Below are 21,310 nucleotides of genomic sequence, written 5' to 3'. Positions count from 1 at the left end.
TATAGGAGTTATAATATAGTACCTATTGGCGAAAATAGGGATCTTGATGGGCCTTATACTGTTCTCAAACAAATATTATAAAGGACTAAAGCTCCCCCCCCCCAAAAAAAAAACCTATTTGTGACTAAGCCTATATCATTTAAGAAATTGTACTAAATTGTATAATAAACAATAAACGTACACACAAAAATACAATTCCTGCGTAACGTGTAAATTATTGCTTATTATTATAGGTACTTATTGATTTCACGTACATGCCTGTATGCCTTATTTTAAATATCTCGCAAATATTCCAGAAATATCTAAAATAAAACAATTATTATTATTTATAGTGAGTACCCAAATAAAATGGTATTATACCGCCACACCCGCATGTGTTGTCTCCGTCTCACAAACGCGGAACACACCAAACGCTCAGAAATTCAAGTTTTATGCCATTAGCTTAAAAATTAAAGTGAATCGACCTATTAATAATATTATGAAACTTGATGGTAAGAATATTATCTGTGTTTTGTTGGAAGTTGTTTTACAATAATTCAGTTTTTAAGTGAATTATGAGCATTTTTAATTTACATTTATTATACACGCTATAACTCACTTAAAAACTGAATTATCGTAAAACAAGGTCAATTCACTCTAATTTTTAAGCTAACGCCATAAAACTTGAATTTCTGAGCGTAAATTTGGTAAGTTACGCGTTTGTAAGACGGAGCAACACATGCGGGTGTGGGGTCCTCTTAAACCTTAAACTATATACTAATATGTATGTTATTATATTTAACCGTATGTATCGTTTTGTTTTTGTATAATGTTGATTGATCTCGAGTTTCTACGTTTTAAAAACTCACAATTTATTGTCACTATACGTAAAATATGTCAATTATGTGCGAATGGAATACTCCGGAAATATAAATATAATATAACATGCAGACTAAACAGACATTTATTATTAGCAATAATCTTTTATATTTTATACATTTCGTAAGTGTTTTTTACTCAGCGGACAATATTACAATGGGCAACTACAAGCCCCTTCACAAGCCTGTATATTTCTAAAAAAGATACTTTTCGGTTATCGCGACTACCGTAAAAATGATAAAAAAAACTATTATAAAAACTAGAGATAATTAATAATTATATAAATTGTATAAAAAAACTATTATAAAAACTAGAAATAGTAATTCACTCTATGCTCAGACATGCAATTCAACCCGTCGTACGGCGCACGGTTTTAGATGCCTCGTTTACGCGCATAGGGTAAAAAGTTACCAGGCGGAAATATATAGATATACAAAGAGAGTTTACATTATACAGCGATTATAAAAACTTTTTTTTTTTTTCATAACAATATTTCGTATAATTGTAATATTTGAGGCTATTGAAGTGATCAAATATCCGCATACCATATTACATATTTTATAAACATTTTTAAAATGTCTGTGGTCATTATTTACCCTGTGCGCCGTACGACGGGTTAAAATTCCTATAAATGGATTTTCATGCTTGACGCCACATGAATTCAACCAAATAACTATCCAAATGTTGACGAGCAGTACCTCTTAGAGTAGTGCCTCTAGTGCGCTATAAGAGGATCCCCATAATCTTTCAATATGCTGTGTGTGAGCACCAGTTTGAAGATCGACAAAATTGTAAGTGTGGTTAACGGTTAAAGGTTAAATGCTGAAACCCAGTGCTCTGTAGTTCACCTGCTATATAACCACGCCAGATTAGATTTAACATGTGTGTACCAAATATTGAGTATTTGTAAGTTACTTGATTATTGTACATTTTTTGTATTTTGAATAGTTGTCAGCGTATACTCTTTTTTAAAAGAAGGGTGGTAAAAGCCAATAGAGGTAGCATCAAAACCGTTAACTAGGCCGACAAACCCCCCAACCAAATAAATCTCTGGATATACCTACCTGTACTAAAGTTAGTATGACCACTGCATGAAATACTAGTGTAATAGATATGAATTGTACTTGTGACATTAATGTTTATATTGTAACCTGTCGATGTAAAAGCTGGCAAAGTTCTTTGAAACATTTTTAACAGGTTTCCAAAACAATTATTCAGAAATTTTACTTTGAGCGCCATCTAGGTGTCACACAGTGTAGCATTTGAAAAAAAAAAATATTAACATTTTTAATATTGATCCTGATTTGTCTCTCTTATAACAGTTGGAAAAAGTTATTTCAAACATTTTATAATCATCATACAATTAGATATATTATATTAGACCAAATAATGAAATTATGTTTTGAATATTAAGTTAACATTTAAAATTCATAGATTCTAAGGCACATGAATAATAAATACATTGGAACAACAACTTCTTGACTATATTGTATTAACAGTGCGGATAACTAGTACTTACGAGATAAGTAGGTACTAATTCATTGTTTAATTACTTTATACAGGGGTTTAAGTGGGATGAGTATGCTTACACATAAAATTATACATACTTAACACTTAAAACTATATGGAGACAGTAGTCCCCCCAGTAATTTTTTCCCATTTTAAGCCCTGACTTAATAGAACTTTCATAGGCTATTATAGTTATTTATATATTTTTTTTACTTTGAAATAACATTTAAATAACCTTTACAGTAACCTTTTTAGATTTATAAAACTAATAGAATTGGTTTTGCAAATATTTAGTATTTAAAGTGTACCTGGTCGTCCAGAAAACGACTTTCCTAGATGAGATTTACTATGTAGGTGTACTATGCAGGAAAACATAATGTAATAAATTGTATGTAATTAATTCGCCAATTTTTATCATTTATTTTATACAACTCAAATTCAAAATATTGAGTTGTTGGTGACAATTCAAATAATAATTCATACCTAAAACTAATAACCGTATCTAATAAATTGAATATAATTCAAAATATATTAATATAATTATATAATATCTAATGGGTAAATAGTCGAGATAAACTTATTGAAATAATATTTTGGTTTAACTCGTAACAAAATGAAAACTATCTAAAATACGGCAAAATGTATACAATTAAATCATAGGGTTTATAAACAGAAAATATTTAATAAGTATCCATGTTTGTATCTAAATATATATCTGTCGTACACAATTAATATATATTTATGTACGGTCAATGCACAAAAGTTTTAACAAGTTTTCGAAAATATTGGACCAATTTTGTCGTTAAGTAGAAAAATAATGGTATAAATATTATTATTATATGTATATAATATATATATATATATTGTATATCAATATTGCATTAAATTAAATCAAATTTTTTGGACACAAAAAACAAACAAATAAAATTAAAATATTAAAGAAAATAAATATTTGAAGAATAAATAAAAAAATAATAATATAACAACAGTAGTAGGCTATCATCAATTTATAACAAAAAAAAAAAATAATAATAATAATAAAAATAAATGTATAAGGAATTGACTAAAACCGTGTAAGTCAACCAAAACAAAAAGTAAACAAAATGCCCACTCAATTTCTTTTAATTTTTTTTATATTATTTCAGCTACACCGTCACCCAAATTATTGTTTCGCTTGTTTTTAATTATTATTTTTTTTTGTTTCATTTTTTTTTTTTACAAACACCAACAGAAACTTACGATATCAAGTCTTGTCTCATGCAAAGAGATCATATTGTTTGTTGTTGTTTTTGTCCTAACGATAATTTACAATTAATATATATTATCATACAATAATTTCATATAATAAATTTACACATCATACTCAAATAGTACTTTAAAAATAATTACAAAAATAGCGTGCTGCAATCTACGGCACAAATTATATACATTAGTTTTTTTTTAATTACGTGCTATTATATATTTATAAATCTATTTAATATATGAATAATATATATTATGTGTAAAATTTGATCCTATCACAGAAATTGTGTACAGTTTAATATGGGCAACATAACAATTATTACTATTATTATTATAAATTATCGTGTCTGACGCGACAATTGTTAAAAGTAAATAAAAAATAAAAAAAAATGGTAAAAATACTTATATGGCTACAACTGTATCAGTTCATCCATTTGCGGCAGTTGGGAGCACCGCAGTTGCACGGAATCTTGTGTTGATCATCTTCAATGTCAAACTGGTAGTCATACGCAAGCTGGCATGCCATAAATTAAAACAATCATTAGTAAATTTCATAATTTTTAATAAACTGTAAAAATCCAAAAATGAATAATAATTGTTCTTCTTTTAAATTTACCTCTTCGCCTCTGGCAATCCTTCGCTTGGCAAAAATTATAATTCGAAGCTCTCGGTCTACTTCCACTTTTTCAGTAACACAGTTAGGATTACATGAGTGATTAATATAACGAGCTAGACCTCCACTTATAGTAGCATCAACCACCCGATCGTCATCCAGACGGAACATGTATATACCGCGATTCTATAACAGTAATTCACACATAAATCTATGTAATTTAAAGAAAATACTTTGGAGAATATTACCTTAGCTTCGTAAAGTTTCTCTCTATAATCACACAACTGTGATCGGATAATTTCCCCAATGTATTCAATAACCATAGTATGTTTTTCTAAATCTCTAGCAGCGTACAGTCCCAAACCTTGGATTTTAGACCTAATAGGAAGTTAATTTAGATTAGTGTACTATAGTAACTACAATTATTATAATTTAGTTGTATTATTTTAATTTACCTGGCTAAGTACACATTGTTTCTCCATTCCTGTTTCATTTTTTTATATTGCGAGGATTTTGAATGAACAAAATGTTTAGAATACGGACAAGTAGGGGGAGCTGATAAGTCTAGTTGACTCAATAATGATGAACCATGAGATGATGTAAATGATCTAGGAATGTGTGATCGTAACTTCCCAGGAAGAACTAGTCGTCGACGGCCCTCACAACGAGCACATCCACTTGGGTTGATAGCTAAAGGAAGTTCTAGAAGAGGATTACGACCATAACGGAAACGATAATCAGATTGAGTCTCAATACCTGTATAAATTTCAAAACAATTTGTAATAAATAGCCCCAATTGAAATAATACTTAATCAATATTAATATTAACTTGACTATATTGGTTTACTCTTAGCTCAAAGGGAGAAGGTACATGTTTTTTTATCTGTCGCTGCACATCTCCCACTACTTTTGCCCATTCGGTTACAATTGTTTAATATTCTATATTTCGGCCGACGGTCGGCAATAAATCGCTTGTCGCAAGGCTGTAAGAAGTGGGAGAAATTTAGCACCCGTGCTATCGTGTCAGTCAGATGCTTGGAGCGTGTACCTTCTTTCTTTCATGGAACGGAGTACTTATTTTTTTTTTTCACAAATTTATCACACAATACTTACCAGGCAAACTCTCTAAGACACGAACAATTGCTGGTTCAGTAAGTCCAAATAAACTGTCACCGCTCACATGTTGTGGGTGTAGCTTTAACAAATTATTTGTAGTTCTCATACTAGCAATAGCCGACAAAACTTTTGACCAAACTGCTCTTGGACTAGAATCTTTAAGCTCTAGATCTTCATTATCCACTTCTTGTACAATAATTCTAAACTCAGGCCGTGCATTTACTTCATGAATAGAACATATATATTTACAACGCTTGTTAGGTACTCGCATACTCCAAAACAAACGGACCTAAAAAATATATTTTGATCAGTGAATTCTGTAACGACTAAAAATGAATATGTAAAACTTACCACTTTGAAACCAATTGGATAAATAGAAGTTGGAGTATGAAATGCAGCCAATTGATGAGGCAATAATTGCCCAATATTGAGAAGTGTAAGGCTACCAACACGCAACAGAAACTGATGAGAACTTGAATGATGCATTACAGCAGCAACTTGCCGATTTTCATCTCTATTAATGTAAACACGTCTATGTACAGACAATGTGGTCAGTTCGTTTTCCTTGTCGCTCTTTGGAGCATGACCACTGCAGTACAAAGTCTTATTTTTATAGAACACAGCATCATCTTTGACAGCACATGGTAAATGATAATTTGTGGAACACCTAAGCTTGTAACATTTAAGTGTAGCACCGGGCCGCTGACATACTATACATTCCACACTGAGAGATTGCCGTAGAGCAATGTCAACTTTCATCAAAGCTCCATTAACAGTTTCATAAACATCTTCTGACCACAATGCACAGTTTAAGTGTACCCATTTATCAACATCAAAGTTTAATAACCTAATTAATACATAATAGAAATAGTTACTAATTTAAAATTATTTGTAAATGTATCAACATGTTGAACTGCAAAATAAAATATACCTAGAGGGTCCATCTGAAACACCATCTCCAAACTGATGACAAAATAAACACAAACGTTTGTCTTCTGGTAATTTTGGTGATGTAACAGTAATTCCCATACGAAACAACATCTTTAAAAATAAAAAAAATATTCAACAAATTATCCAAATTCTAAAAAAAATTTACACATACTTCCATTAGATCTTTATCAGTAGATTTTTTATGCTTAGTTAGTGGAGCTGGAACACTATTTGTATTCCAAAGTCTGTAAATAGTACTCTTATTCAAAGTTTTTGCTTCTTCAACAGTTGGTTCTGGTTTTGTTTCTTCTATGTTTTGTGAAGTGTCATCAATATCCTGATATCAATAAAATAACATGTTTATACTGTTAATGGGTAATTAAAAAAAAAAATTAAATACACTTACCATTTTTTCAGTCACATCAGTTTTATTGGATATTGGACTAGTTTCAGGATCTACTTTCAAACGCTTTGGTGGTGAACCTTCAGATAAATGATTAACATTGGTTGTTGCTTTGTCTTTAGATTCAGCTGGTGGGCGTAAAAGCGAAGCAAAAGTTTGAAAACACATAGTACTACAGAAAAATATTTCATCTGCACACTCTTCGACGGTTAAGAAGGGAATTTCGCTTGCTTTCTTTTTTATTAAATTATTTAATATCACTAAATCACAATGACGACAAAATTTGGCAAAGCCATTTAATATAGTTTGAATATCTATTGGAGCTCCTTCTTTTCCATCTTTGGTTTTAGATCTGTACAGACCTAATTTATGTGACATTGGTGTAACAGTTCTTTCGGTAACTTTATAATTAGGAATATCAGGTAAATCGAGTAAATTAGCTAAGCCTTGAAGAACTCCCATAATATCTTCAGCCGCATCTGAAGTTATAGTTAATGTAACTGTCATTGTATTGGAATCCCGTAATGGTAATGCAGGTGAACTTCGTGGAGGTGTTTTACCAACTTGAGACAACATTCCTTGTCTCGCACCTTGATTTTCTTTATCATCTTCTATATTGATTTTATAGTTGGGACGAGGTTTCAAAGCTAGTGGTGCAACAAGTTGATGAACTGGAGACATGTATCGAGTAAAATTTAACAGTGTATCTGTTGAATCGCTATCATCATCATAATTTTTAAGCCCTGTAAAAATGTTAATTAGTTTATTGAAATATAAAACATAATTGAAAAAATACCTGGGAAATGGGTTGGAGTTTGACATACTGCCAATTCTGGTGAAGAAGAGCTCATTACAGTGTCTGGGGTATCATCACGGTCACGTCCAATATCAAACTTCTTTTCATCATCTAAAATATTTATTTACAACATATGAATAAGAAATATAATAATAATATGCATAACACATATGTTTATTATCACACATACTATCAGATTCAAACTTTAAAGGGTCAAATTCTTCATTGTAAAAGCCTCTTTGAGTGGATGGTTGAGGTAATGGTGAGACAGGTTCCAAATCACCAAAAGGTTTTGTATTGTAATAATCACTCTCACCTGGCAGATTACATGAACCCACTTTACCTTTTAAGTCACCACTTTTAAAGCTAAAAAAAAAGTATATTATTTTTTTAAACCTGAACTGATAAAATTGAATACAACACATCAATTTTGTATTTATGTATTTGTACATACTTTTGCTGAGATAATACATCTCCTATGCCAAACAATGGACAAGCTGTTAAGTTTTGGTTTAAAGATGGCTCAATAACACTCATTGGCTGAAGCTGTCGTAATTGTGACATAAGTGCATCAATGAAAGAATCATAATCTTCTTCCGGTTTAGAACCCTAAAATAATAATGATTTAACAATATAATATAGATATTAAAAGCATGGATAAAAATTTTGAAAATATGTATTTATATTACTTTTCGATGTCGTTTCTTTGGGATGATTGTAGAACTTACATCTTTCCCTTGACTTTGCCTACGTTTAGCATAATACTGCCTACGTTTGTATTTTTTTTGGTCTAAAATAAAATAAGCTCAAAATCAGGACCTGGTAAAATATTATTGTGTAAATTATGATAAATTGTACCTTGAGTATCTGCATTCATGTCTATTGACATATTCATTGAATTATTCATATCTGCTGGATCTACTATTCTAGTAGAATTTTGAGGTGATATTAATTCATCAGATGACATGATTTCTCTTTTTACTTCTCTTTCAGGGCTAAATCCGGTCAATGTAGTTACAGGTAAATGTACTTCATTTTTGATTTCTTCTTCTAAACGCTCTTGTTTAATTGCTGAGTTAATAGACTCCATTATTGAATCTGTTGAAGCTATTGGTCGAGTTGATTGTGGTTGTAGCTGTGATTGAAGTTGTGATTCTGGTTGTACTTGCAGTAAAGATGGTTGTGGAAGTGGTGGTGGTGGTGTAGGTGAATTTTGTTTAACTGGTGTTTGAATATCAGAACGCTGTAGAATAACTACAGGTTTAGGAGAAGACTGTGGCTCAAGTTTTAGAACTTGAACTTGTGGTTCAGATTTTTGTATTGGAATTTGAGGTTCAGGCTTTTGAAGCACTTGAGGTTGAGACTCTGGTCTTTGTGCCATAGGTTCAATATCTAGTTTTAAAGGTTTCAGTAATTGATGTTGAGATTCAAATTTATCATCTTTTTTTGGTGAAAGTAATGAAGGAAATAATAAAGATGGTGTAGGTGAAACAGGCCTTGCAAGCTGAGCTTCGAGAGAGGGTATAATTGGCAAACTTATAGCAGTCGTAGTAGTTGGAGTTTGATTAGCACATGCAGTGTTTTGAAGAAGTTGTTTAAGCAATACATTCTGAGATTCCTCAACAACCTTAGGTGTACGGGATTCTTGCTTGGGCACATTTATCATACATGATAATTGAGAGCTGTTTTTTAGTTCTTTGTCTTCAGGTTTTGATATTATTTGAATCGATTTAGCATATGAAGTTGAAGACGCAGTAGTAAATGTCGCTATTGAATCCCAATGAATTTTTTGAGAATTCTGCACAACTGATGTTGTACGGGCTGGTAAAACTATAGTTGAGTGTTTTGTCTGCTCATCTGATTTTGATGTGTCAATTTTAATGAAACTATCTTTCTGTTTGGGAGACATAATATTACTTAAGATTTGAGCTAAATCTGAATGCATAAGGTTGTCTGCCTTTGTTAATAGTAAATTTTGTTTAACTTGTTGATCTTTTAATGTATCTGATGAAGGGTTTAAAATAATAATATTTTTATTTTGGGTAGACGGATGAGATCGAAATAGACTAGTCACTTTTTTTAGATCATCTGATTGATCGGTTTTCAAAATAGACACCAAACGGTTTTCTTTTTTGGGCGATGGCGCTGGTTTTGGAACTTTAGCATAAGAATGAAATGAATAGCTTTGGATAACATTATCAATATTTTCTTCTTCGTTTTCTTGGCTTAATTCTGCTAAATTGTTTTCTTGTTGAATAACCTCAGCTTTAAACTCTTCTTTTTGTTCTATATGTGGTTCTGGATCATTTAGTAATTTGTCCAGATTGAAAACAGATTTCTCCGGTGATCCACTCTTTTCCTCCTGATCACATTTTATGCTATCGCCAAGTTCATCAAAAAACATCAGTCTATCCATTTCAGAAGCTTCGTCTTTTGGAAGACCACCAAGAATACTATCATCATTTTCATTCAACATCAGACCAGGTGAATTAATTTCTCTATCCATATCCAATAATTCTTCGCCAACTCTACTAGAGTTTAATGATATCTGACCGGGATCTATGTTCATATTGTGTATAGTTGATATCATTTGTATATCATCTAATTCTTCAATGCTATTTTTTTTGCAATTTTCCAATAAATGTACATCTTTGTAAACTGGTAAATTTTGACTATCTTCATTTTTAGGAGAAGTTGAAATAATCATTGGATCTGTGTTAATTCCTTCTGGAGCTTCTTTTTGTTTGGATATTTGGATTGGAGGTGGTTGAGGGGAAGGTACCGGAGGTGTTCTTGAACCCTCATCATCCGAATCTCCATACTCCAACGATACTAATGATGAAACTTTAGATACTGGTATTGCACTTAATGGCATATCATTACTTTTGAATACGCTTCTTTTTACCTCATCTTGAGCATCTTTACTAACAAACTGCCTCCCAGTACTCCACATAGGTGCTCCACCCTTAAGACCTAATTTAGTGTACTTAAACCCCTTGGGAGGTAAGCAATAATGTCCGCCTCCACGAAGTCCTAATTTAGCATACTGATATCCTTCTGGTGGTACATTATTTTCTTCCCTGTTTTCTTGTTGATCTGGCATCAATGGACTACTACCAACATTTGGCCGTCTAGCAGGCATAGGACTTGTTGTAGGTCTGATGTATGGGTTTTGTTGCATAGGACTCATTGGAGAACTAGGGGGGCCCAGGCTATTTCTTGGACTCTGCGACGGTCTGGGACTTGGCGAGCTGGGAGGTTGTCCAAACGGTGAAGTTGCTGGTGGATGAGTATATCCTTGGACCATAGGACTTTGAGGCATTAATGGCGATGTTGGTTGTACAAACTGAGTTTGCCTAGGGCTTTGAGAAGGCATTGGTGAATTGGGAGTGAACTGTACAGGGTTAGGCGATTGTACTGGTTGTGAAAATTGTTGAGGACTTTGTGACAGCATTGGAGACTGAGTTGATATCATTGGACTATTTGGTTGACAGTATTGCTGATTGTTGGAAATGGGACTTTGTGGAGGCATTGGAGATAAAGGTGGTTGATTTGGGCTTTGAGGAGGAATTGGAGACTGTTGTTGGGACTGAACCATTTGTCTAGTGACTTTGCCTTGAGATATAAGTTGTTGTTGTAAAAATCTTGTTTGTTGCTGGCGCTGTAATAAAATTTGCTGTTGCTGTTGTTGACGAATAATATTTGGATTAACAATTTCTCCCGGTTCTTGTTTAATAGTCTGCTGTAACAGTACTGTTTGTTGCTGCTGAGGAGATAATTGAGACTGAATTACATTTTGTTGCTGGGGCGAACGTTGAACTAATTTTTGTTGAATTTGAGCATTATGTTGTGCCAGGATATGCTGCTGCTTGGCTATCTGTAACTGTAGTTGTTGATGTTGAAATAATTTTTGCTGTTGAGTCATATTGGTCTGTCCAGGATTTTGTTGTTGTTGCTGCTGCTGTTGTTGTTGTTGTTGTTGTTGTTGTTGTTGTTGTTGTTGTTGTTGTTGTTGTTGCTGCTGTTGTTGTTGTTGTTGTTGCTGCTGCTGCTGCTGTTGTTGTTGTTGTTGCTGCTGCTGCTGCTGCTGCTGTTGTTGTTGTTGTTGTTGTTGTTGTTGTTGTTGCTGCTGCTGCTGCTGCTGCTGCTGTACTTGCATTGTATTTTGATTATTTTGAGATTGTAATTGCATTTGATTCTGATTATTCTGTGGTTGCAAAATTTGTTGTTGTTGTTGTGGAACATTTTGTTGCTGTAACTGTTGAAACTGTTGTTGTTGTTGTTGTTGTAATATTATGTTTTGTCTCTGAATGACTATCTGCTGCCTTTGTTGAGGTGACAATTCTGTTTTACTATCTTGATTTACAGGTACTGCTTGCTGAACGAGTATTTGTCTTTGTTGCTGATTCTGTCCATCGTTCATTTGTTTTTGAATTTGATCAATTTGCTGTAATAACATTTGTCTATGTTGAGCTAATTGCATTTGTCGTTGTTGGACTGCTAATGGGTCTTGATTGGCAGAATTGTTTAATTCTTGTTGTTGCTGAGATAAAAGTATGGCTTTTTGGGTGAGCTTTCTCTGTAAAAGCAACTGTTGCTGTTGAGGAGTTAATTGTTGGAATGTTAGTCGTTGTATCTGCTGAGGTTGTTGAATTTGGGATCCTTGGCTTATTGTGACATTTGTCACCTTTGCTCCCTGATATGTGTTTGAAGTATTCACAGATGGCATATGACTCTGTAGAGACACGAGTGTTGGACGTGCTCTTAATGTTAAGCCATCTGGAGAACGCACAAATCTTATAGGAGTCATTCCTGCATGCCTTTAAAAAGATAAAATAATTAAGAAATTAATTTTTTTTTCATATATAAATAATAAATATTTTGATATTCTTTAAACAGACAAGCCTTGTTAACTCAAAACTTTGATAACTATGATTTATACATTTCTGTTTCTGTCTTACAAATCCGTAACTAGCAAATTTACGCTCATTAGTTCATTTTTAGCTGCTTAGTTTAAAATTAGAGTAAATTAGCCATTTATAAAACCTGATGGTAAGATCATTAACTGTGCGTGTACGTCGGCTTTTTTATGATATTTTGCGGACATAACAATAAATATTTAAAAATTAGTAAATGAATTGTTTTAGTTTTTATAAGCATCAGGAAAAAACGGGAATTTTTATGCTAAACCATATTTTGACAAAATCAGTTTTAGATTCTGAGCGAAGCGATGAATGTATTGATCTTATAACGATGTGTATTTTTTTTTTTTGTGTCTATCATCCCTTTTAGGACAGTAAGAATGGCTCCTAGGTTATTGTAATAAAGGCAGATGAAAAAAATTAAAAATCCTTAGTCACAGTTTTTATTTATAAGCATTTAAAGTTCAAATCTTGACAAAATACGGAAAAATCACAAAAATTAGCAAATTATTTTGAGTTGAGAATTCATAAAAATTTTTCTTTTTAAATCTAAGATTTGAAAATTTAATACAAGATTATCTATAAGTTTGTCTACCTTTATCAAAAAAAAAAATGTCTACAAGTCAAATTAAATTGTTATGAGCGTATGAAATTTATATTTTTACAACAGTTGATATTCACTCGATACTCATGTTACGATTTTCTTATTTGGTTGTAATTAAAAAACGCATGACAGTAGATACTTGAAAATTTCACAGAATGTTTGTATTAGCATTTTCTATACATAATAAAATTTTGAAAATAATTTGACTCTTTTTGAGCTGTTTACGGACATTGTCAGTTTTCAATTTTTTTAGTTTTTTTTCCTATAAATATCAATAAAATTTTATTTGTTGGGTAAAAAAGGATGAAGATTTAATATAAGGCTCCTGATATATCGTTCTAATAGCAGATGAAAAATATTAAAATACATAGGCACAATTTTTTTTATAAGCATTTAATTTTGACAAAATGTATCAAATTCAAAGTCAAATAATTTTTTTGTAGTTAAATATTTATAAAATGTTCAACTTTTATAGCTAAGGATTGAAAATTGAAAACAAGGCTCCACGTAAATAGGTTATACATAAATTACTTTATTCACAGTAATATCATCAAATATACTTGGTAATATCATAGGCTGACTGACCGTTTTCGCTCAAAATCGTTTTTCTTATACAATGATATTATTGAATTCAAATTTAACAACATCTATTACAGTGACCCACTTGTAACCTACTGTACAGCAGAGCGACATCCGCTTACCTACCTTTTTTTTTTTTATATATATAATAGAAATTTAATACTTTCAACTATATTATCAATTTTACCATAAAGGTTTCAAAACATTTTGACTTTTAACTATTTATAGGCATAAAAATGTACATTTTTTAATAATAATATTGTTCCTTATAAGTTGTGATAAGTGTAATTTAAAAAAAAGATAATTAACAATAATATTTATAAGCGCCTAAAGTTTTAAGATTTGCAAATTATTTTGAGTAAGAAATGCGTAAGTCTTTATTTTTATATCTAAGACTCAAAAATTGAATACAAGATTTTTTATGAGTTTGACAACCAAAAAAAAAAATGTTTGGAGGAAAGTCAAATTAATTTTTTGTGAGCATTTGAAGTTCAAATTTTTTCAACATTGACCCGTAAACTAACAATGTCTCTAGAAACCATTTTATCATTTTGTTGTAATTCAAAAAACGTAGGCACTTGAAATGTTTACCAAATATTTCTTATAGCATTTTCTATACTTGGAATAATTCAAAAATATTAAAAATTAAAATATTTTGACTCTATTTGAAATATATTTTATTGTCATTTAAAATTTTTTTTCAATAAATAACAATAGTAAAATTTTTCCATGTCAAATAGCTTCTTCAAAATGTAATATAATGTTCCTCATAAGTTGTTATAATAGCATTTTAAAAATAATAAAGATACGTAAGCTCAAACTTTTTTTTAAGCATTTGAGTTTAAATTTCAACAAAATTCATCAAAATCCTAAAAATTTGCAAATTAATTTATAGTTAAAAAATGTTCAATTTGTATAGCTAAGGATTGAAAATTTAAAACAAAGTTTCTCATAAGTAGTTCATACTGTAACCAAAAAATCTAAAGTATATACTGAATTATTAATAGTAAAATTAATTACTTTAAGAGAAATAGCATCATAAAATATACTTTGTATGTAAGCTCGTTATTTGTATAGAATAATATTATATTATTGAATTAAAATTTAACACATCCTTTGTAGTGACCAACTACACATTAGACACCTACTGTACAGCAGAGCGGAACCCTCTTGCCCACATTTTTTTAATTTTAACCAATTCTAAATTAATTAATAATAAATTATTTTATAATGCTGTTGATAAGTAATATAATCCTGATAACTAGGGTTCAGATTTTAATGCTCTAATAAAACTCAAAAATGCCCTAATAAAATACTATTTGAGAGGACATCACACCCGCATATGTTGTCTACGTCTTACACGTATACAACATACCAAATTTTACGCTCAGAATATCACGTTTAGCCCTGTTATTTTCAAAAATTAGAGTAAATTGACGTTTTATAAGATTTTAAGGTAAGAATATTATCTAGGGCATCTCATCGGTTTCTTGTTAGATTTTAATTATAAATTGCTGTTTCTATAATAAATTGTCAATAAAACTTTATTTGTTGGGTAAAACTGTGTGAACATTTAATACAAGGCTCTTGATATATTGTTACAATAGCAATTGAAAAATATTAAAAATACAAACACAATTTTTTTTATGAGCATTTAAAGTTTGATTTTTGACAAAATTTATAAAAATTTAAAATTCAATAATTATTTAGTAGTTAAAAATTTATAAAATGTTTATCTTTTATATCTAAGGATTGAAAATTTAAAATAAGGTTCTACATAAATAGGTTATATATAAATTACTTAATTCACAATATTATATATTATTATATATAATATCATAAAATATACTTAGTAATATCATAGGTTAGGTTAGGTCAATATCATTGAATTCAAATTTAACATTCAAATTTAAAAAGAAATTTTTTTATGAATTTCTAACTCAAAATAATTTGCAAATTGTTGTGATTTTTAAGTGTTTTGTCAACATTTCAACTTTAAATTCTAATAAAAAAAAATTGTGACTGGATTTTTAATATTTTTCAAATTTTATTGTAACAATATATTAAGTGCCTTGTATTAAATGTTCACACAGTTTTACCCAACAAATACAATTTTATTGACAATTATAGAAAATGTTATTAACATTCATAGTTAATAGACTGTTAACAAACAGTTCAAAACAAATCAAAATAATTTGAAAATTTTATTGTGTATAGAAAATGCGAATATAAACAACCAAGTAAAATTTCATGTTTCTAAAGTTACACCAAAAACCAAAATTGATTTTGTCAAAAACCGATTTTGCATAAAAATTCCCGTTTTACCCCTAACTTTTTTTTGTTTTTACTGGCGCTTTTAAAAATTACTGGGATTTTGACTTCCCCGATGCACCAACTGGAGTCACTTTCCTAGCAAACAAGATACTGAAGTTGAAAATCGAAGCATTATTTCAACTACTTATTGTGTACACAGACACAAATAATAAAAAAATAAAAAATAAAAAAAAACACACATCATTGAAAAATCAATACATTCATTGGAGCTCAGAATCTAAAATTATAATATTAAATTATTTAATAAACTGATATTAAACTTAATCTAGATCTAAATAGCAGCATATTTATTTTTTCAACCTAGTATACTTCTATGGAACTTTTAAACATGTGTTACATAATTATGTTTTCAATATATAGCTCAAAACACAATTGTAACTCGATGGTTATCACATTTAATTAAAGTCATATTATAAATTGTATGGTTTTTGCAATTACTTGCATAATTTTATAATTAACAAGTTGTTTATCATTTGATAACGAAAATGTTCAACTATAGCCTATAACTGTACAATTCCTTTCAATTAACTTACAGTGAAACTGTTATCTCCGTTATTAAACATAAATTACAGTTTGAGGCAATAATTTGATCTAAATTTACATGTTTGTAAATAATATACATAAAACACATTTAAAATTAAAAAATGCCATAAAAATCAAAAAGTTAATAAAATGAAAAATAAAAGCTACATTTTTTAATTCATGAACTGTATTTTGTGCTTAACAATCATTGTTTTAGACATTTAAAGCTTCCAGAAAAAATTAAATTTGCATTAAAATCCAAAACTTTAATATAACTTTTATGGACGTTTTAAATAAGTAATTTTATGTATATTAAGGCAAACATACTAAGTCAAACATCATTATATAATCCTACAAACCTTGTTAGTTGGTCTTGTGTGTTTGGATTTACAATCACTTGCCTTGGACTCGACTGGCCAGGATTACGAAGCTGAGGTGAAGGCAGGTTAGATCTAGGTGATGGTAATGGAGACTGTTGGTTTGGACTAAACGGGTTTTCTTCAGTCTATAAAAACAAACAAATATTTTAATACATAAGAAAAATAATTTAAACATTTTACTGTAACATACTTGAGACAAAGGAGTGGAAATACTATTGTGTGGAGACATTGAGTTTTGTTGATGTTGAATAGATCCAACAGTTGAATTTGGAGACATCATTACACTTGGAGACTGTGGACTTTCTGCAGTTGTTGAACGATGTTTATTTTTATACTCCTAGTCACACATATTATTATTATTATTATTATTATTATTATCTTTAATTCCAATTTAAAAGTTAACCAATGTGTTTATTAATATTACCTGTATAATAGCCATATGCTGTTTATTTTGCTTACGACTTGAATCCAATAGTTTTTGTACAGCTTGCTGTTCTGCAGTAACACGTTGGAATTCTAGTGAGTCGTGTTCTGATAGCTCATTACCTTGTTTTCTAGCCACACGTTGTTTACTATTCATGCTCTTTCTCATTTTTCTTAACTTCTGAACTTCGCTCTCATAATATTTCAATTGCTTAGTTATATTGTTACTTTGTTCATTAAGCCATACTTCATATGTATGTTGTGTTTGACGATCTTGTTCTGTAGCTATGACTTCGGGTGGTTGTGCTGGTGGTGTTAATACCGGAGCATTAAAAATTGGAACTTTTATAGCTATAAAAAATAAATTTACTTTAATATTAATCAAACAATAAAAATAAAACTTAACTTACATTGATCAGTAAATTGTTGTCTTGCTGGAGATTGACTAGGTAATTGCTGGGGTTGTGACCAGTTTTGTACAGGCTGAGTTGTGGGCCTTTGCAAAAATGTAGGTCTTTGCATATGTATTTGATCACTGACTTGTTGCTGTACAATTCCTGTACCACCTAAACAAATTTTTTAAGATTTATAAAATAGTAATATTTTTAGTATATTATATAAAAATTAAATTACTTTGTTGAATTATAGGTGGTGATGCAATAGCAGTACCACTAGCAGAAGAATTCATAACATCAGCTCGCAGAAGTTCAAAATCAGCATCACTCATTAGACCAGGGAGTGAAGAACCCGTAGATGAAACATTACTATTAACACCTGATGAATCAATATTTTGTCGTTTCTCTTGTTCCCGTTTTTCTTGTTCCAAAAGATCTTCTAATAATAAGGGCTGTTCCTGAGAAATATTTTTTTTTATTAATATTCATTGAATGACACAGTAAGTTTGCAATTTATAATATTCTACAATGGACACTAATTATTTCAAAGGTTTTTGCAGTGCTAACTGAAACACACTGTTGAACTATACATGCTAAATATTGACAAGAAATAAAATCTATTGCAAAGCATGCTAAAATTATGTATATAATTAAAAAAAATTATAATTTATTAAAATCAATAAAACAAAAACACACTATCAATAATTAACAAGTTTATCAGTTTATAAAAAAAAAATATTTTGCGAGAAAATATGTAAAAAGTAAAAACAAAATGTAGTTATAAACATTACGTAGTACATATATATGTACATGTAATTACAAAGATAATAACTATAACAATAAATAAAAATGTATTATATTTTAAGATGTAATTACTAACTACCATGTATATACCAAAATAAAATAGAAAGATACATCTTTAAAATTAAATGGAATTTAACAAGAAAATAGATAGAAAGAATTTAAGTTTAAATTAAAAATAAAAAACAACTTAAATTTTATATTTTTTTTAATAATATACACTGATTTAGTATTTAACTAAAAGTAATCCACTTGTTACAAAAATATTGTTAAGGCTGTTGAAAGCTTTCCATTTTTAAAAGGTCGGATTTAGGAAATATTCTATATCCATTGTGAGTAATGTCTTACTGGTGTAGTGACTGATCATTAATGTACGTGAGTTCCCAAAATGCTATATGTAATTAAAGATAAACTACGGCTCAGATTCTTGGAAATCCATAACGACATACGTAGTCACAAGTCACTATTTTTGCAATCAAAAAAGTTACAACATGAAAGTTTCAAAAAGCAGATGAATTCATCCAGCACCAAAAGACCAATTTTACTTTTTAAAACATATTTGATTCCTTATTCTCTTTTCTAGTTTATGTAGGAAATGGATTTTCGATTTTTTCAAAATTCACCTTGACTTAAGTGTTACTAAAAAAAAATATCAAAAATTCATTTTCTACATAACCTAGAAAAAAGAGTAAGGAATTCAAATATTTTTTAAAAATTAAAATTGGACTTCTAGAAGTTTTTTTTTCTTCCGCATATTGGTCTAAATGCACAAAAAACAACACTTTCGACTTCCTTAATTAGTAGTTAGATTCCAAGAAAAGAAGGGAGATAATAGTTTCACAGTATTTAATTTCCAATGACACTTTTTGGAGATGTTATAAAGTTACAAGTATAGAAGAATGAAGTCATTACTAGATCAAAATTTGAACAATCATTGTGTGCAGATTTTTATAAAAATACCAAATAAATAATAAAGTAATATATTATTCAAGTACCTAATTTGAATAAATAGTCACTACTTTAAGAAAAACCAAGTTGCTCAAACTTAAAATTGTAATAAATACAATGATATGAATCATCTTACTTTTTAGTTTTTACCCATTTCTTTACTTAAAAAAAAAAATTGGCTTTAAACTAGTTTTTAGGCAGTTAATTAAAATTAATAGCAACTAATCGAAATGTGATAAATAGTTTAAAAATATATAGAATAACCATCTAACATTTTAAAATTTAAATTCCAATCTATATTATATTGTACACGTTGATTTTTTAAATATGCTCACCTTTACGTTTATTCAAATTCCTGATATTTTTTGTACTACTTATGAATGTCCAGTGGCGATACAAACAACTATTTTTCAAATGAGAACTCCCCTTTTTACTGAAAATTATTTAGCGGGCAATTTTCTTGATCAAAATTCTAATAAGTAGTTTCTTTAAATGTTTGCAATAAGGATAATAATGATTAAATATGCTTTTACAAATAACTTGTAATGATAGATCATTAGTAATTACTAAAATCTTCAATTCATCTAAGCCATCAAATGTACTTAAACCATTACCATAGACATATTATTCTTAATAACTTAAACTACTTCTTCAAATTCTGATTTAGATACATAAAAAATTTCAAAAAAAATATATACTGAATAATTAAAAGTGAAAAAGGGGGGTTTTTACTATGTAAAAAAAAAGAAGTATGTATTGTCAAAACATCATCAAATCTCAAGTATTCAAAATTCCAAAAATCAGCAGAATTGTATTATATGCATAATTTAAACATAAAGATAGGATGAGCATGCTTGAAAAATCAACCTGTACATATATTGATCAACAATTATTAATAATTCAGCCTTCTAGTTTTTTTTATAGAATAAATCTGTGCTAATAAGTAATAACTAATAATTACTAATTTATATTAATTAACAGTAAAAGGCTTTATTCATACTTGGGCAAATAAATTAAATCATTACTTCATATATGTGGTTAGATCGATGAACATTAAATATTAATATGCTTATACTTAAAAAATTTTCTGTAGATTAAACACAGAAAACTAAGTGTTGAACAGATTATAATCATAATGAACTTTTTATTTAATTCATAGATTTAAACCAATGTATATTTTTAAAATCTATTCAATTTTGTTTAGTACAGTTCTAAATGATTTTTATTATAACTAAGAAAATAATATTATAAAACTAATTAGTGCCAAATTTAGTGAGTTGAATATATAAAAAGATAGAACTAAATAAATAAATAATAAAAGCTGTTTTGACTCAAAAAAAAAAAAAATCAATAATATCAATTAGGTAAAATTACCAATTTTTTTTCTACTAATATATTAAAGGTATAATTCAAATAGTACATTATGTTTGGTAATGTTCATTATGTTTGGTAACAACATAAAATATTTATTTTTTATTATTATTATCAATTTTTTGTTATGAGTTATTATTTGGTTTACATAAATTTATAATACGTATTAGATTTGTTTGGTATATTAACAAGTTAATCATAGAAATTATAAGCATTACAAGTTAAATGTTGATAATTAATGCATAGAATATCTAGAGTACTACTTTACTCTTTTCATCAAAACTAAAAAAAAATATGGGAGTAATAATAATTGATTAGTTCAATATAAGATAATATAAGTTAATATCAATAAATTACTATATTAAATAATCTTTGTAGCCTAGCCTAACTTCTAAACTCCTAGTTAAAAATAAACATAATTTTTAGCTAAAATAGATATCAAAAACTAAAGAAATAAAAACTTAAAAATAAATAAACTTTGTATTTTGAGTCAACACAAAGTTAAATTTATATTCGGTAGATATTTAGTGTTATTTAATTACAACACATCTAAAATATTGTGTA

General features: G+C 29.2%; 1 protein-coding gene across 7 annotated transcripts in view; it reads right to left on the bottom strand.

Annotated features, from left to right (window-relative positions):
- Positions 1–3,202: 3,202 nt before the first annotated feature.
- The window catches only part of LOC132945284 (histone-lysine N-methyltransferase 2C-like), a 34,499-nt gene continuing 16,391 nt past the window's right edge, over positions 3,203–21,310 (bottom strand). For 6 of the 7 annotated variants that reach the window (XM_061014980.1, XM_061014983.1, XM_061014981.1 and 3 more), the window contains 19 exons: positions 17,865–18,084; positions 17,642–17,797; positions 17,233–17,582; positions 16,999–17,145; positions 16,788–16,933; positions 8,326–12,287; positions 8,157–8,257; positions 7,922–8,076; positions 7,658–7,833; positions 7,468–7,578; positions 6,675–7,414; positions 6,441–6,605; positions 6,270–6,379; positions 5,690–6,185; positions 5,336–5,627; positions 4,678–4,978; positions 4,471–4,600; positions 4,226–4,408; positions 3,203–4,123 (listed from right to left, as the gene is read on the bottom strand). In XM_061014980.1, the coding sequence (XP_060870963.1) occupies positions 4,031–4,123; positions 4,226–4,408; positions 4,471–4,600; positions 4,678–4,978; positions 5,336–5,627; positions 5,690–6,185; positions 6,270–6,379; positions 6,441–6,605; positions 6,675–7,414; positions 7,468–7,578; positions 7,658–7,833; positions 7,922–8,076; positions 8,157–8,257; positions 8,326–12,287; positions 16,788–16,933; positions 16,999–17,145; positions 17,233–17,582; positions 17,642–17,797; positions 17,865–18,084 (8,034 nt within the window). In that variant the 3' untranslated portion in view covers positions 3,203–4,030. The remainder of the gene's footprint in view (positions 4,124–4,225; positions 4,409–4,470; positions 4,601–4,677; positions 4,979–5,335; positions 5,628–5,689; positions 6,186–6,269; positions 6,380–6,440; positions 6,606–6,674; positions 7,415–7,467; positions 7,579–7,657; positions 7,834–7,921; positions 8,077–8,156; positions 8,258–8,325; positions 12,288–16,787; positions 16,934–16,998; positions 17,146–17,232; positions 17,583–17,641; positions 17,798–17,864; positions 18,085–21,310) is intronic. The other variant, XM_061014984.1, reaches the window with a different exon arrangement.

The sequence above is a fragment of the Metopolophium dirhodum genome, chromosome 5 (genome assembly GCF_019925205.1).
Source record: "Metopolophium dirhodum isolate CAU chromosome 5, ASM1992520v1, whole genome shotgun sequence".
NCBI lineage: Eukaryota > Metazoa > Arthropoda > Insecta > Hemiptera > Aphididae > Metopolophium > Metopolophium dirhodum.
The sequence above is the reverse complement of the archived record's forward strand: the minus strand, read 5'-3'. Positions and strand labels throughout refer to the sequence as shown.